The sequence below is a fragment of the Protomyctophum parallelum genome, assembly GCF_964188405.1.
Source record: "Protomyctophum parallelum genome assembly, chromosome: 21".
Lineage (NCBI taxonomy): Eukaryota > Metazoa > Chordata > Actinopteri > Myctophiformes > Myctophidae > Protomyctophum > Protomyctophum parallelum.
In genome coordinates this window covers 38282873-38297672 of record NC_139713.1, presented here as the reverse complement: position 1 = coordinate 38297672, position 14800 = coordinate 38282873, and the positions used below count along the sequence as shown (strand labels likewise).

General features: G+C 44.6%; 1 protein-coding gene across 4 annotated transcripts in view; it reads left to right on the top strand.

The window, feature by feature from the left end:
• Positions 1 to 14800, top strand: part of garnl3 (GTPase activating Rap/RanGAP domain like 3) — a 136984-nt gene that overhangs the window by 90886 nt on the left and 31298 nt on the right. For 3 of the 4 annotated variants that reach the window (XM_083794066.1, XM_083794063.1, XM_083794065.1), the window contains exons 3-9: positions 2530 to 2604; positions 9949 to 10048; positions 11201 to 11319; positions 12054 to 12118; positions 12878 to 12941; positions 13902 to 13928; positions 14434 to 14509. In XM_083794066.1, coding sequence (XP_083650192.1) covers positions 2530 to 2604; positions 9949 to 10048; positions 11201 to 11319; positions 12054 to 12118; positions 12878 to 12941; positions 13902 to 13928; positions 14434 to 14509 — 526 coding nt within the window. Of the gene's footprint in view, positions 1 to 2529; positions 2605 to 9948; positions 10049 to 11200; positions 11320 to 12053; positions 12119 to 12877; positions 12942 to 13291; positions 13356 to 13901; positions 13929 to 14433; positions 14510 to 14800 lie in introns of all 4 variants that reach the window. The other variant, XM_083794064.1, reaches the window with a different exon arrangement.

Here is a 14800-nt window from a genome sequence, read left to right as displayed (position 1 = left end):
TCATCTCTCTCTCAGCTAAGGGGGTCCCTGCTTCATCTCTCTCAGCTAAGGGGGTCCCTGCTTCATCTCTCTTTCAGCTAAGGGGGTCCCTGCTTCATCTCTCTCTCAGCTAAGGGGGTCCCTGCTTCATATCTCTATCAGCTAAGGGGGTCCCTGCTTCATCTCTCTCAGCTAAGGGGGTCCCTGCTTCATATCTCTCTCAGCTAAGGGGGGTCCCTGCTTCATCTCTCTCAGCTAAGGGGGTCCCTGCTTCATCTCTCTCTCAGCTAAGGGGGGTCCCTGCTTCATCTCTCTCTCAGCTAAGGGGGTCCCTGCTTCATCTCTCTCAGCTAAGGGGGTCCCTGCTTCATCTCTCTCAGCTAAGGGGGTCCCTGCTTCATCTCTCTCTCAGCTAAGGGGGGTCCCTGCTTCATCTCTCTCTCAGCTAAGGGGGGTCCCTGCTTCATCTCTCTCAGCTAAGGGGGTCCCTGCTTCATCTCTATCTCAGCTAAGGGGGTCCCTGCTTCATCTCTCTCAGCTAAGGGGGTCCCTGCTTCATCTTTCTCAGCTAAGGGGGTCCCTGCTTCATCTCTATCTCAGCTAAGGGGGTCCCTGCTTCATCTTTCTCAGCTAAGGGGGTCCCTGCTATTAAGACTTAATAGCTCTGCTCATCATGGGCCGACGCCACCTGGTGGTTGAATAGCTACTCCACACTCCACAATAAACCTGTGGGTGTGGCTGAGAATCTGGGGGTGTGTCTGTGGGTGTGTCTAACATAGATACCTGTAGGTACCCATGGATGTCATTTTGAGATCGAGGAAGAAACGGATAGGATTGTACCGTATGTGTGTGTGTCGTAGTGGACTACAGTATGTGTGTGTGTCGTAGTGGACTACAGTATGTGTGTGTGTCATAGTGGACTACAGTATGTGTGTGTGTCGTAGTGGACTACAGTATGTGTGTGTGTCGTAGTGGACTACAGTATGTGTGTGTCGTAGTGGACTACAGTATGTGTGTGTCGTAGTGGACTACAGTATGTGTGTGTGTCGTAGTGGACTACAGTATGTGTGTGTGTCGTAGTGGACTACAGTATGTGTGTGTGTCGTGGTGGACTACAGTATGTGTGTGTGTCGTAGTGGACTACAGTATGTGTGTGTGTCGTAGTGGACTACAGTATGTGTGTGTGTCGTAGTGGACTACAGTATGTGTGTGTGTCGTAGTGGACTACAGTATGTGTGTGTGTCGTAGTGGACTACAGTATGTGTGTGTGTCGTAGTGGACTACAGTATGTGTGTGTGTCGTAGTGGACTACAGTATGTGTGTGTGTCGTAGTGGACTACAGTATGTGTGTGTGTCATAGTGGACTACAGTATGTGTGTGTGTCGTAGTGGACTACAGTATGTGTGTGTGTCGTAGTGGACTACAGTATGTGCGTGTGTCGTAGTGGACTACAGTATGTGTGTGTGTCGTAGTGGACTACAGTATGTGTGTGTGTCATAGTGGACTACAGTATGTGCGTGTGTCGTAGTGGACTACAGTATGTGTGTGTGTCGTAGTGGACTACAGTATGTGTGTCGTAGTGGACTACAGTATGTGTGTGTGTCGTAGTGGACTACAGTATGTGTGTGTCGTAGTGGACTACAGTATGTGTGTGTGTCGTAGTGGACTACAGTATGTGTGTGTCGTAGTGGACTACAGTATGTGTGTGTGTCGTAGTGGACTACAGTATGTGTGTGTGTCGTAGTGGACTACAGTATGTGTGTGTGTCGTAGTGGACTACAGTATGTGTGTGTCGTAGTGGACTACAGTATGTGTGTGTGTCGTAGTGGACTACAGTATGTGTGTGTCGTAGTGGACTACAGTATGTGTGTGTGTCGTAGTGGACTACAGTATGTGTGTGTCGTAGTGGACTACAGTATGTGTGTGTGTCGTAGTGGACTACAGTATGTGTGTGTCGTAGTGGACTACAGTATGTGTGTGTGTCGTAGTGGACTACAGTATGTGTGTGTGTGTCGTAGTGGACTACAGTATGTGTGTGTCGTAGTGGACTACAGTATGTGTGTGTGTGTGTTGTAGTGGACTACAGTATGTGTGTGTCGTAGTGGACTACAGTATGTGTGTGTCGTAGTGGACTACAGTATGTGTGTGTGTCGTAGTGGACTACAGTATGTGTGTGTCGTAGTGGACTACAGTATGTGTGTGTGTCGTAGTGGACTACAGTATGTGTGTGTGTCGTAGTGGACTACAGTATGTGTGTGTGTCGTAGTGGACTACAGTATGTGTGTGTCGTAGTGGACTCATGGCAGCCGCGTCTGCCTTTGTTCCTCTTTGTAATTAATGTGTTAATTTTTCTCTCTGCCTGTGAGGTGTTTTAATGATATGTCTGTCTTCCCTCCCCTGTCTCTCTCTCTCTCTCTCTCTCTCTCTCTCTCTCTCTGTCTCTCTGTCTCTCTGTCTCTCTCTCTCTCTCTCTCTCTCTCTCTCTCTCTCTCTCTCTCTCTCTTCTCTCTTCTCTCTTCTCTCTCTCTCTCCCTCTCTCTTCTCTCTCAGCTCATCTCCAGTGATGCAGATGGGGCCATTCAGAGAGCAGGGCGCTTCAGGGTGGAAAATGGCTCATCGGATGAGGTACACACACACACACACACACAAACATATACGGTGACTATAATTTCGCAAGCGCAAAAAAACGGAACCTTCACTTACACGAGCCACGTATATTTCGTGGACATGCACAATGTTTGCGTACAAGGCGTTTTCATCAGAATGGGTGGATAATGTCTCTGTCTGAGTTTACATACGGTTGTAACCATGTCAGGGTGGCGTTCCGCACCCCCCACAGAGTGCAGTGCCCGGTGTCGAGTCGGACGGACACAAGGTTGTCCAGTACCTCCACGAAAGGCCTCTGCCCGGGGCTCTGGACAGGGCCCCCCATGCCCTAGGCTCCATTGTTCTGACATCACACTCCATATTTGGGCATGCCTGACACAGAACTCCATATACAGTATACCGAAATCTCCATATATGGGCATAAAAGGGACACGGACACATGGGTGGAATGGGTACTCTGACACGGGTATTACAGGTATAGAGCGTCGCAGTCCCGCCCCCTTTCATGATGACACCAGGCCCAGGAAATAGTTCCCAATGCAATTTTCCCATAGACATTTCAAAACGTATTTATTTAAAGACCTTTTCAAGACAGCACTGCTGCTGCTCTGCTGGTCAAACATCTTTTGTTAGTCTTAAAAACATTTATCTGCAGTACACCAGCCTTCAGATATTTTATTTATCTTTATTTTGTATTTATTTATTTGTAAAGTATTTTCCAGTCTAAATCATTTAAATGCAAATGATTCCCAATCCTATATACATGTTCCAATCCATTCACACTATAGCCTATAGGAATAGGATTAGGCTATATCCTCTCTACTTATCATACTAAAAGGATCACATGCAAATCTATTGGTCGGTCTATTCAGGTTACACACCCTAACCCATTATCACCTGTCCATTAACAATGGGACATTCCACAACATTCACAACCCATGTCTTCTAACAAGGTAGATAAAGGTGGAATAATAATGCACTGGTATTGTAGGCTACAGTAAAAAATAAAATATAAAAAAAAGTTTTGTTCATACCAATTGTCAGATAACAAATCAACTCATGTTCACAACTACTATTATTTTGTCATAGTTTTAACCATCATCACAGTATGACTAAGGGATGTGTCACCATCCTTGCACACAATTGTTAGAAAATGAAGCATTTCTTATTATACGCTAGATCTACATGTAGTCACAGTTAAGTACAATGGACAGTATGCACTCTGTAACATTAAGATTTACTCTTGTCATGTTCAATGTAGAAAGTTCAAGTAAAGTATAGTGTAGAGTAGACTTTTTAATGTAATTAATACTCCTGTTCCTTCTAGTAATAGTTTGGCATGCAGGATGTAAAAGGAAGCGGTTCTTGTCACTGTATTGTTCACAGTAGCCTACAAGTTGGTAGCTCTATATTCTGACATTTGTATTTAGCCTAGGTATTTATTATTGTATCTTCATTGCATTAAATCGCCTGAGCTGCAGTTTGTCCAATCACATCACAGCTGGCTGTTTGTGGCGGGCGTTTACAAACCTCTGCGCTCGAGCTGTCAGCAGCAGTGCAGCTGCGCACAGTGAGGCCGGAAAACACCAGACCTACAAGTCCACAGCGCGTTGCATCGGCGACGCGCTGTGGACTTGTAGATCTGCTGCTTTCTGGCTCACCGTCCATCGTGACGTCACGTGCACCACGCAGAACGGCGCCGCGAGACGGGGACAGAGAAGAGGAGGTGCATTTTAGTTTTTAAATGTTTTCTTTCGTTTCAACGTTGTCTTGTTAAATAAAGACAGAACGAGCTACTGGATGGATGGAGGGGAGACAGAACTCGACGTCGCGTTTGTGGACTTTGTTATTTTCGGCATTATATATTGCTGCGTCATGGTCAAAGAAGCTTCATGGGCAAAGAAACTTCAAAGAACAGCTAGACTTTGAAGTGTTGGGGGGGCACTTTATGGAAGAAGACGACGACAAAAGGTAATAAAATGGAACTGTAACTTTATCTGCTATGCTGGCTGGCTGGCTGCCAGGCTGGGTTAATTCCTTTAATCTCTTTCAAGGCAGCAAATATTGACAACATTCGCACGCTACGCTAGCAGCTATAGGTGAACAAACACACAGGTGTTACCAATGCTAATGCTAATTAATTAATACACGCAACAACAGCGGACTTGACGTGAATGGAACAAGGAAAAGTGTGCGCGTGTGTGTGTGTGTGTGTGTGTGTGTGTGTGTGTGTGTGTGTGTGTGTGTGTGTGTGTGCGCGCGTGCGTGATGTGTGGGCGTGCGTGATGTGTACTGTTTATTTATCTACTGTTTATTCTATGACAGAGATAGCTAGTTTAGGCATACCATATTCTGAATTACCAAAAAGAGGACACATGCGCGCGTGCACGTGCGCATGCACGTCGTGCATGTGTCGTGCGTGCGCGGTCATGTTTTAATTAAATTAATTTGTCAAAAAAGTTTGGCTCCTAAGTTTAATCAAATATGCTCTATATTAGTTATGTATTTATTTAAAGCAGTGGCTCTCAAAGGTGTGATCCAGGGACCCTCATGGTTCCTTGAGGCAGGGGGTTCCAAATGGACCCATTATTGGTCTGTAACTCTGAGAGGGTAACACATGGACCCAAATGGACCCTTATGGGTCTGTAACTCTGCGAGTGTAACACACGGACCCAAATGGACCCTTACAGGTCTTACTCTGAGAGTGTAACACACGGACCCAAATGGACCCTTACAGGTCTGTAACTCTGAGAGTGTAACACATGGACCCTTACAGGTCTAACTCTGAGAGTGTACTAGTACAAATGGAACCAAATTGACCCTTTTATAACTTTTAACTCTGATACTGTACAAATGGAATCACATGGGACTCTTATGGGTCCATTTGGTTTTACTCTCAGAGTTATGGGGGTCCTTGAAATTAAAAAGTTTGAGAACCTGACAACCTGTATGCAATGGCTTATCTCTTGTAAAAAGAGAGACCAGCCTATTCTCCAAACCATTATCTTATGCTTTGCTAGGTTAATTGTACAAAATAATATCGCATCAATTTAATTTGCAGGACTCACCTGCCTTGTCTGTGTTGTTGACATGACATGCGCTTGCAGGACAAAGCTTTTATTTGTGACAGACACTATAGTTCCTTTGCAGACAATACAATCTGCTTCTCATTGGTCAGTCACAAAGCTAAGAAAACAGTTGCCTACTTTTTCTGCATGTCAATGATGAGATAGTTCTTTGGCATTTCAAGCTTTCCTCACGGAGAGCACAGCAGTCTATCGCAGAGTTATGAATAATACACATTCCGGGGTTCGGGCTGAACAGTGTTTTTCCACTACCAGGGCTCCAGACTAACTTTTTTCACCACCGTCCCGGAACCGTCCCAAAATACAATTTGAACCGTCCCGAAGTAAATGTATACCGTCCCGGGGGGAAAAAAGTACAAAAAAGCACCACTCAAATTGTGAAATGAATAACTGTATTCCTATTGTAATAGAAATACAATTAAGCCAAACAAATAATGTACTGTATTGAATACATGCAGTACATTATTTGTTTGGCTTCATGTTTCTTCTGTAGATACACTGATTTAGTCAAAATGCTCCCAGATGAAAAATAGGGCTTTGTTAAAAATGTTAATCGAATTAATCAGAGGCTTTGTAATTAATTAATCTAAATTAATCATATTTTAATCGCATATCAATATTCGACCTGAGAACAGTGATATTTATTTTCAAATGGATGTTGTTATTTTGTTGTAGCCTACCAGTGAATCAATGAATAGTGACTACAGTAGCTTATAAAACTTTGGTGTAGGCTACTTGATCAAGACCAACAGATAACGTGCAGCAATGCAGGTATATGAATACTCAAATGTCTATTACATGGTTGGCATGAGAAAACAAATAAAAACTACTTTATTAGAGGGAATACTAAGACGAAGGATCAATAAATAATAATAATAATAAATACAATCAATAAAAACTGTGGAATGAGAGCGTTTTGGGGTGTGCATTCCACAGTGTTGGGGCAGTAATTCCAGAACAATCTGAGCATTAGAAAACATCTGTTGCTTCAGAGAATATACTTACTGTATGTCGATGCCAGCGAGTGCAGTACTTTCATCCGACGGAGCATTGGTCCGAACGACAACCTACCTCCTCCCTCACCCTAACCTCCAACCTCCCCCGGGGCAGACACCTAAACCTAACCGCAACCCTCTCCCGACCCGCAGCGCACCTCGGAGCATTGCTCCTTGCTCTGTCGGATGATAGTATGCCTCCCGATGCCAGCTAGCAAGCCTAGCATGGAAGCTAACGTTAAACGTTGGTGTAGTACTGTAGCCCCATGTCCATATGGAACCTTTCTGTGGCACACAACCATGGTTTTATGCACGCTTCCAACCGATACTTTTTCAATCTAAATGTCCCATCCACGGGGCAAAAGCAATATAATTCCTTTGATTCCGTTGGGTGAATGTATAGTGTGTGCGTTGTTGTTGCTGTTGTCTCTGACGGCACAGCAAATTCTCATGCTGCTCATCGCTGCACACGAAATGCGCATTTTCAGTGTAAAAACTCATCTCGTCCCGAAACCGTCCCGAATGAGATACATTTACGTCCCAAGTAGATATTTTACAGTCCCCGGGACGCCGTTAATCTCGAGCCCTGTCCACTACGAACCATTGAACGTGCATTGTAATACACATTGGTCTGAATGGTCTGTGAGCGTAGCGGTACACTACGGGCGATACGTGTAAAACCCCGGGCATTTGAAGGAATTTATAGCCGGGTGGAGCGTGGATCTCCAACTTCCATTGTTACCGACTCCGTGCCTTACAGCCGGGCACCGTTCTAGTTTCCCCAAATTGCCGTTAGCCTCTGGCTGCTGTGGGCCTGTCACAGCGTGACGCGGTGTGAGAACATGTTTGACATAAAATGACATGCCCAAAATAGCTACAAGCACAGCAACCTAATGAATTTTAACTTTTCCTTTCTTATTCCATTTTGGGGGGGGGGGGGGGGTTTATATAATTTCCTTTTTTTATTTATTTTATGAACCCTACGAATAAAAAAAATCTTCCCCCCCAAGGGAAGTCAAAAAAGTTTGGGAACCCCTGATGTAGTTGATTAACAATAATTGTAACTCTTGAAAGTTAATAAGGGTCCATTTGGTTACTAACTCCATCTTTTAAATGAAGACCACTGGTGGTCCCTGGACCACTGTTGATCCAATTGATCACCATAGCAACCCCAGCCTAGGCCTGATTAGGTAAATTCCCAAAACCTGCTAAATCCTCCAAACCTGTATCTTGATTGGAATCAATTTCCACTCACACTCCTCTCAGTCATGCAGCTACACAGACACATCCCAGGCACACTTTGGTAGGCCTATAGCCCTGTCCTGTTTGGATGACAATATTGCCTTTCCAACAGATTTTCATTTAAAAAAAAAAAACAGAAAAAAAAAAAAAAAAAAAGATTATTAATTTTCATAATCGATTTCGGGTCCTATCAACGATAATCGATTAATCGGACCCATCCCTACTTGTGGGCCATGTCCCCCACTTTATACTATGTTTGTGCTTACAGTACATCACACTCGCAAATATGATCTCAGACAAACTTCTATGGGTCCCCCCCGTAAATGTCGCATTCTTTGTGGCTTCCATTAGCCTGGGCACCGTTTCATTTAGGGTATGTGATCCTGTCGGGAGCGGGATGATATCGACAGGCAGGAACAACGGGGCGGCAACTTCCCTTTCCCTCAAACCGGTTTTTCTCAATAAAAGCTACAGGCTACGAGAGCTTTTATTGAGAAAAATCGGTCCGTTGTTCCTGCCTGTCGATTACAAAACAATACTACAACATTACGTAACGATATCATCCGCTCCCGACCGGATCATACGGACTTTTGAAACGGAGACCAGGCTTTCCTCCGAGGCGGTGGAAACTGGAAAGCCTGGTGAGGCCAGGTACATATCAGTTTGGTTGTGCTCGGCACAAGAATGCTTGAGAACCACTCGCCTTAGAGGAAGCCCAAAATCCAAATAGGGGATTCTTGGCTGCAATGAAAGAGGATATGAAGTCAGTTGGTGTGAGAGAGGAGGAGACGGCAGAGGGGAGGACGGGGTGACATGGAGGCAGATGATTCGCTGTGGCGACTCCTGGAGGGAACGGGCCCGAAAGGAAAAGAAGATAGTGAAAACCCGGACATTTTAGTGTAATGCATATATTTGTTTTGACGTGTCTGTGATGGCCGTGGACATAATGCAGCTTCTAACCATGACGGTCCCGGGTCTGTCTGGCCACTGTAGTACCCTCAAAGCATGACGGGAGTGTTGCTGTCTGAACATCAACACTGGCAGCACATTATTTCGTATCATTTTGATTTGATTTGATTCTATTTGATTTGCTCGCAACTGTGCAATTTTAATCTGCCCTGTTTGTCATGTTTGGTCACTGCCGGAGATTTGCATCACACAGCAGGGGCGTACATTTGGGGTCCCAGAGGGAATGGGAATCGCCACCACCCCCTAGCGTTCACATGTAACCCCAAAATCACTTATTTTATGCATAATTTCTCCACCTATCATCGATGTGTGTGTGTGTGTGTGTGTGTGTGTGTGTGTGTGTGTGTGTGTGTGTGTGTGTGCACACACATGTGCATATGCGTGTCCCCCCAAAAGTATACTGTAGTAGAATTTGAGCAATGAACATTGTAACTGTTTTAGAAAACGGTTAGTCTCAATACTTGATTCTGATTGGCTGGTTACGATCACGTGACCGTTGTAAATTTCACCGATAACCCACACCTTCAATCACTTAATATAATTCCCAGACGATTCCACATCTCTGTAGCTGTACTGAGGAAGGGGAGCGCTTGATTGCCTTACAAACACATGCCGTGCGGGCGTCTAAGCACCGCCCGGCTCATACGACTGTGAACGTGTGGCTTGGCGTGTGGCTGTGGCGTGGGCAGACCCTCCGCTGCGCGTCGGGTCTGCCCACGCCTCCCAGCCATTGTAAAATACCCGATAACCTGAGACCTCTCGTGGCTTATTTCTTAATTAGAAAAAGGTCAGGTTGGGGTTAGGATTACAATTAAACATTTAGGGCTTTGGTTCTTGACTGAGGTTGGCGTTATATCTGACTCAGTCAGTGTCGCACGGTCGCACCAAATATAGCCCCGTCGACGAGCTTGTAGATCCACTATTTATTTATTTAATAAAAATGCCCTAAACTTTGTCCAAACATTTTAGTATCCTCGCAAGTATGGTAATACTGTGTGTGTGTGTGTGTGTGTGTGTGTGTGTGTGTGTGTGTGTGTGTGTGTGTGTGTGTGTGCGTGTGCGTGTGTCAGAGCATGGACTGCACTCCAGGAACCTGGAGGAGAACGGATGTCCATCTGGAGAACCCAGAGTACCACACCAGATGGTTCTTCAAGTACTTCCTGGGAAAAGGTTTGTTCATAAACCACAAAGATCACAGGATCTATTTAACCCATTCTGACCTGAGATCAGATTCATACGAGGTTTCCACTAGGGATGCACCGATCCGATACTCGTATCGGAGATCGGCGCCGATCCAGGCTAAAATTCTAGATCGGGTATCGGATCGGTGGCCGATCCATTATCCGATCCGATCCGATCCGATCCGATAATTATGTGTAATTACAGTATGAAAACAACTCTACCTCCTCTGTGACACAGCAGTGTAGTATTGACAGTATAACATGTGGAATGCAGCCAGGCTAGCCTGCGCACACATTAACCTGGTCTAATTGTTGCGCAGTTATTTAATAAATAATTCAGTGCATTTATATCTGTGTGTGTTACATTTTGTTTTACAAAGTTGGGAAAGTAATGTTTAAGTCAAGCCTTGATGTTGCCTTACACAAAATAATGATTCCAGACTCCACACAGTGAGGCATACAGCTTAATAGGTTAGTACGTTTCTTTGTGGGGGGTATCGGATCGGTACTCTGTATCGGCAGATACTGGACCTCCATGTATCGAAATCGGTATCGAATGCCAAAAAGCCGGATCGGTGCATCTCTAGTTTCCACTGGACACACACTGGTCTGATGAACCCATTCTGACCTGAGATCAGATTCTAAAAAATGTCAGTCGCTCTTCGATTTTTCAAAAATAGCAGACCTACAAGCTCGTAGCGCGCCACTCGGTGGCGCGCTATGAACTTGTAGATCTGCTATTTTTCAATAGCTAAAGCACGACATGATGCTAACACCAAAATGGGTTCCCGTTCAGAATAGGTTAACCCATTTTGGGCGGGGACCCCTTTTTATTTGGTGTTAGCATTATGTTATGCTTTAGCTATTGAAAAATAGCAGATCTACAAGCTCACATATTTAGCCCCATGTTCGTATGCCTCCGCCCCCCTGTCAAAAATAGCTAAAATCGCTAAAACGAAAAAAAGCAGCAAATGAAAAAAATAATAATACTCTTTTACTTATTATTACTTTCTCTAATAACAGCTAAACCATGAACCTTGGTTGAAAAAAACCCCCAAAGTTGTCCTTTAAGCATGAATGAAAGCGCGCGTGCGTGCATAATCAGTTTGATTTGAGGTAGGTTGTGTGTTCTCCCCTTCAGTCCATCAGAACTACGTGGGCACAGATGCAGACAAGAACCCCTTCTACCTGTCGGTGGTTCTGTCCGACCAGAACAACCAGCGCGTTCCACAGTATCGAGCCATCCTCTGGAGAAAGAGCGTGAGTCACTCCACTCCACACACCACTCTGGGCCCGGCCTAGTCGTTCTCAAAACCTTTTTGAGAACCTTACCAAAACTGGAACCACAAATCACGTTCAACCCAGATTCGGCTCAAACAAGGGGTTAAATTAATTGCGTTTCTATGCCACTAAAATGTGGCATCAGCAGCCCTTAAGAAATATATGTGTATGTGTACATACATGCGCGCCTCAATCGGCCAACAAAAGACATCTCCCTCCCACAGTGAAGCCTGATTTATTCTTTGTCGTACGACGTGTTGCATGCTGAAAATAGCTGATCTACAAGCTCACACCGTGTCGCGTCCGTGACACGTTGTTGTAGATCAGCTATATTCAACGCGCGGAGATATGCAGGCTGTGAGAACATTTGCCTTCACAATAAAAGCGTACAGCTTTCACAAGTTGGGGCTATTTGACCAGAATAGGCATGCTGGGGATCAAGTGGTTAAAACAGGATATTGTTTCATAATTATCTAGTATATATTTATGTTATATTGTTTCTTTATCCTGACCTGGGTGAAAATGGTTGTAAAAAGTGAGAGAGCAGACTGTTTAACTTTGTGTGTGTGTGTGTGTGTGTGTGTGTGTGTGTGTGTGTGTGTGTGTGTGTGTGTGTGTGTGTGTGTGTGTGTGTGTGTGTGTGTGTGTGTGTGTGTGTGTGTGTGTGTGTGTGTGTGTGTGTGCGCGTGCGTGTGTGGTTCTTGTCGCTTCAGGGTACATTGAAGATAAGCCTGCCCTACAGCCCCACAAAAACCCTATCGGTCAAGTCCATCTTAAGGTGAGAATCATTGCGAACAAACTGCTTCCCGGGGGGTCCCCGAGGTCCCCCAAAATGGATTGTTTTGACATTGGTGGAGGTTCCCCCGTGGAACTAAGTACAGTTACTACACCTCCTCAGCTGTGCATGAAACCCAGAATGTCTCTGATAAAGCAGCGCTTCTCAGTGGGGGTTCTGTAGGGGGTCCTTGAGGGGGCTCCCCAGCAAAAGTAGTTAACCCATTCTGACCGGGCACCCATTTTGGTGTTGGCATCATGTTATGCTTTATCTATTGAAAAATAGCAGATCTACAAGCTCATAGCGCGCCACTCGGTGGCGCGATATGAGCTTGTAGATAGGTCTGCTATTTTTGAAAAATCGAAGAACGACTGACATTTTTTAAATCTGATCTCAGGTGAGAATGGGTTTATTGGTGGGTGTCGCCTGGTATCAGATGTCCATATCCTTCTATGTTACTCACCCTGGTCGACCGGAGGAGTTCAGGCTCTATCCTCGTCTGTCTTCCGTTTTCGCTCCACATTAGCTCGCTGAAAATAACAGATCGCAGCGCTGTTTTCTGCTAAAGTTTTGCCCAGGATACAGATGCTGTTTTTGTATAAGTTCTTATGGCGACGTCTAATCCGTCTATCCCAGGGGGCCATATTGACTTTGATTAAGTCACGTTGGACATTTGTAATGAATCACACAGTAGCTGCATTATCACTATAACCACTGCTATAATAACTCTTAACACTGGCCTCCTCTCCTTGGTTTTTCCAGTGCAATGAACCTGGACAGGTTTGAGAAAGGCCCCAGGGAGATACTGAACCCAGAGATTCAGAAGGTGAGTGCAATGAACCTGGACAGGTTTGAGAAAGGCCCCAGGGAGATACTGAACCCAGAGATTCAGAAGGTGAGTGCAATGAACCTGGACAGGTTTGAGAAAGGCCCCAGGGAGATACTGAACCCAGAGATTCAGAAGGTGAGTGCAATGAACCTGGACAGGTTTGAGAAAGGCCCCAGGGAGATACTGAACCCAGAGATTCAGAAGGTGAGTGCAATGAACCTGGACAGGTTTGAGAAAGGCCCCAGGGAGATACTGAACCCAGAGATTCAGAAGGTGAGTGCAATGAACCTGGACATGTTTGAGAAAGGCCCCAGGGAGATACTGAACCCAGAGATTCAGAAGGTGAGTGCAATGAACCTGGACAGGTTTGAGAAAGGCCCCAGGGAGATACTGAACCCAGAGATTCAGAAGGTGAGTGCAATGAACCTGGACATGTTTGAGAAAGGCTCCAGGGAGATACTGAACCCAGTGTGTGCCGCAAGCATCACTGAAGTGGCAATAATCACGTTAAACCACACCTTCGAGTGTAATATTGCAATTATACAACAACAGTTACCCTTAAAACTAAGAAAATCGTTGAACAAACATATTTTTTTAATGACATGTAGTCACTACGACCACAAATGTCCCAAGAAACTAGCTAGCCTAGCCACCGAGTTTGCTGTGCTCTGGGAAAACAAAGCAGCTGAATACTCTGTTTTGATTGGGTGGAGTGGTGCTCATTTGAACCACGGCTAGAAAGCTGTTTCAACCAATCAGATTGCTTCCTCGAAACGACCTGGTAATTGTAGATCAGCTACTTTTGCTATTCTTTTTATTAGATTTTTGGAACGTCTGAGGTTTCCATCCGACAGAGCGGAGATACATACAACAAGCAACGGGTCGCACCGTGACGCGTTGTTGTGAGCATGTTGTATCTCTGCTATAAACATTAACTGTTATGTTCTTCTCTCTCAGGATCTACTGGTGTTGGAAGAACAAGAGGTACGTGGGATGGAACTCAAATTATACCGTTTTTCTTGTGGCAAGTTTAAAGTTGAAACTATCAGTTGATTGTTCAGTAGACTTTTTGATATATATTGATTGATTGATCAAGCTTCACCACCCTGAACTCATGCTTCACTTATCAACATATATAGCTACTAGTCATCATTAGTATGTCCAAAACTGTTACTTTTCAGGATTCATATTCGAAAGTATATCAAAAATAGAAGATCAAAATGCGTCGCTTCGCTTTGATGATCCTTTTGTGTGACGCTGTAGTACGATCACGTAGGACATTGGTTTACGGAAGAAGAAGAAGAAGAATGAAAAAAGAAAGTTAAAATAGGCAGATACAAGGTTTCTGCCCGACAGAAACCTTACAAGCTTTTCTACTGCATGTGTGGAAATTGCTTTTGAATGCATGGACATAGTATTTCAATTTGAAAGATTGAAATGTTGTTGTACGTGCAAAGGTCACTCATTTCATGGAGTCTTGTCTTTGTAGGGCTCTGTGAACTTCAAATTCGGCGTGCTGTATGCCAAAGATGGGCAGCTGACGGATGATGAGATGTTTAGCAACGGTAAGTGTTTTGACACTGTAATGTACTAGTGTATGTTTTTGTGAAATGGAAACATCAAATCAAAGTGATCATTGCTGTTGAGCAGTGGTTTTCAACCAGTGGTCCTTCAGGGGATTCCCAGCTAGATGATGGAGAGTCTGTAACCAAATGGACCCTTATAGATCTTTAACTCTTTGAGAGCGTAAAGATTAAACGGGTCCATTTGGTTTCATTTTACGCTCTCAAGAGTTAGAAAATATGTTATTTTGATCGACGTTTGCCTGTAATCTCTCCTAATGCTACCAACCTCAA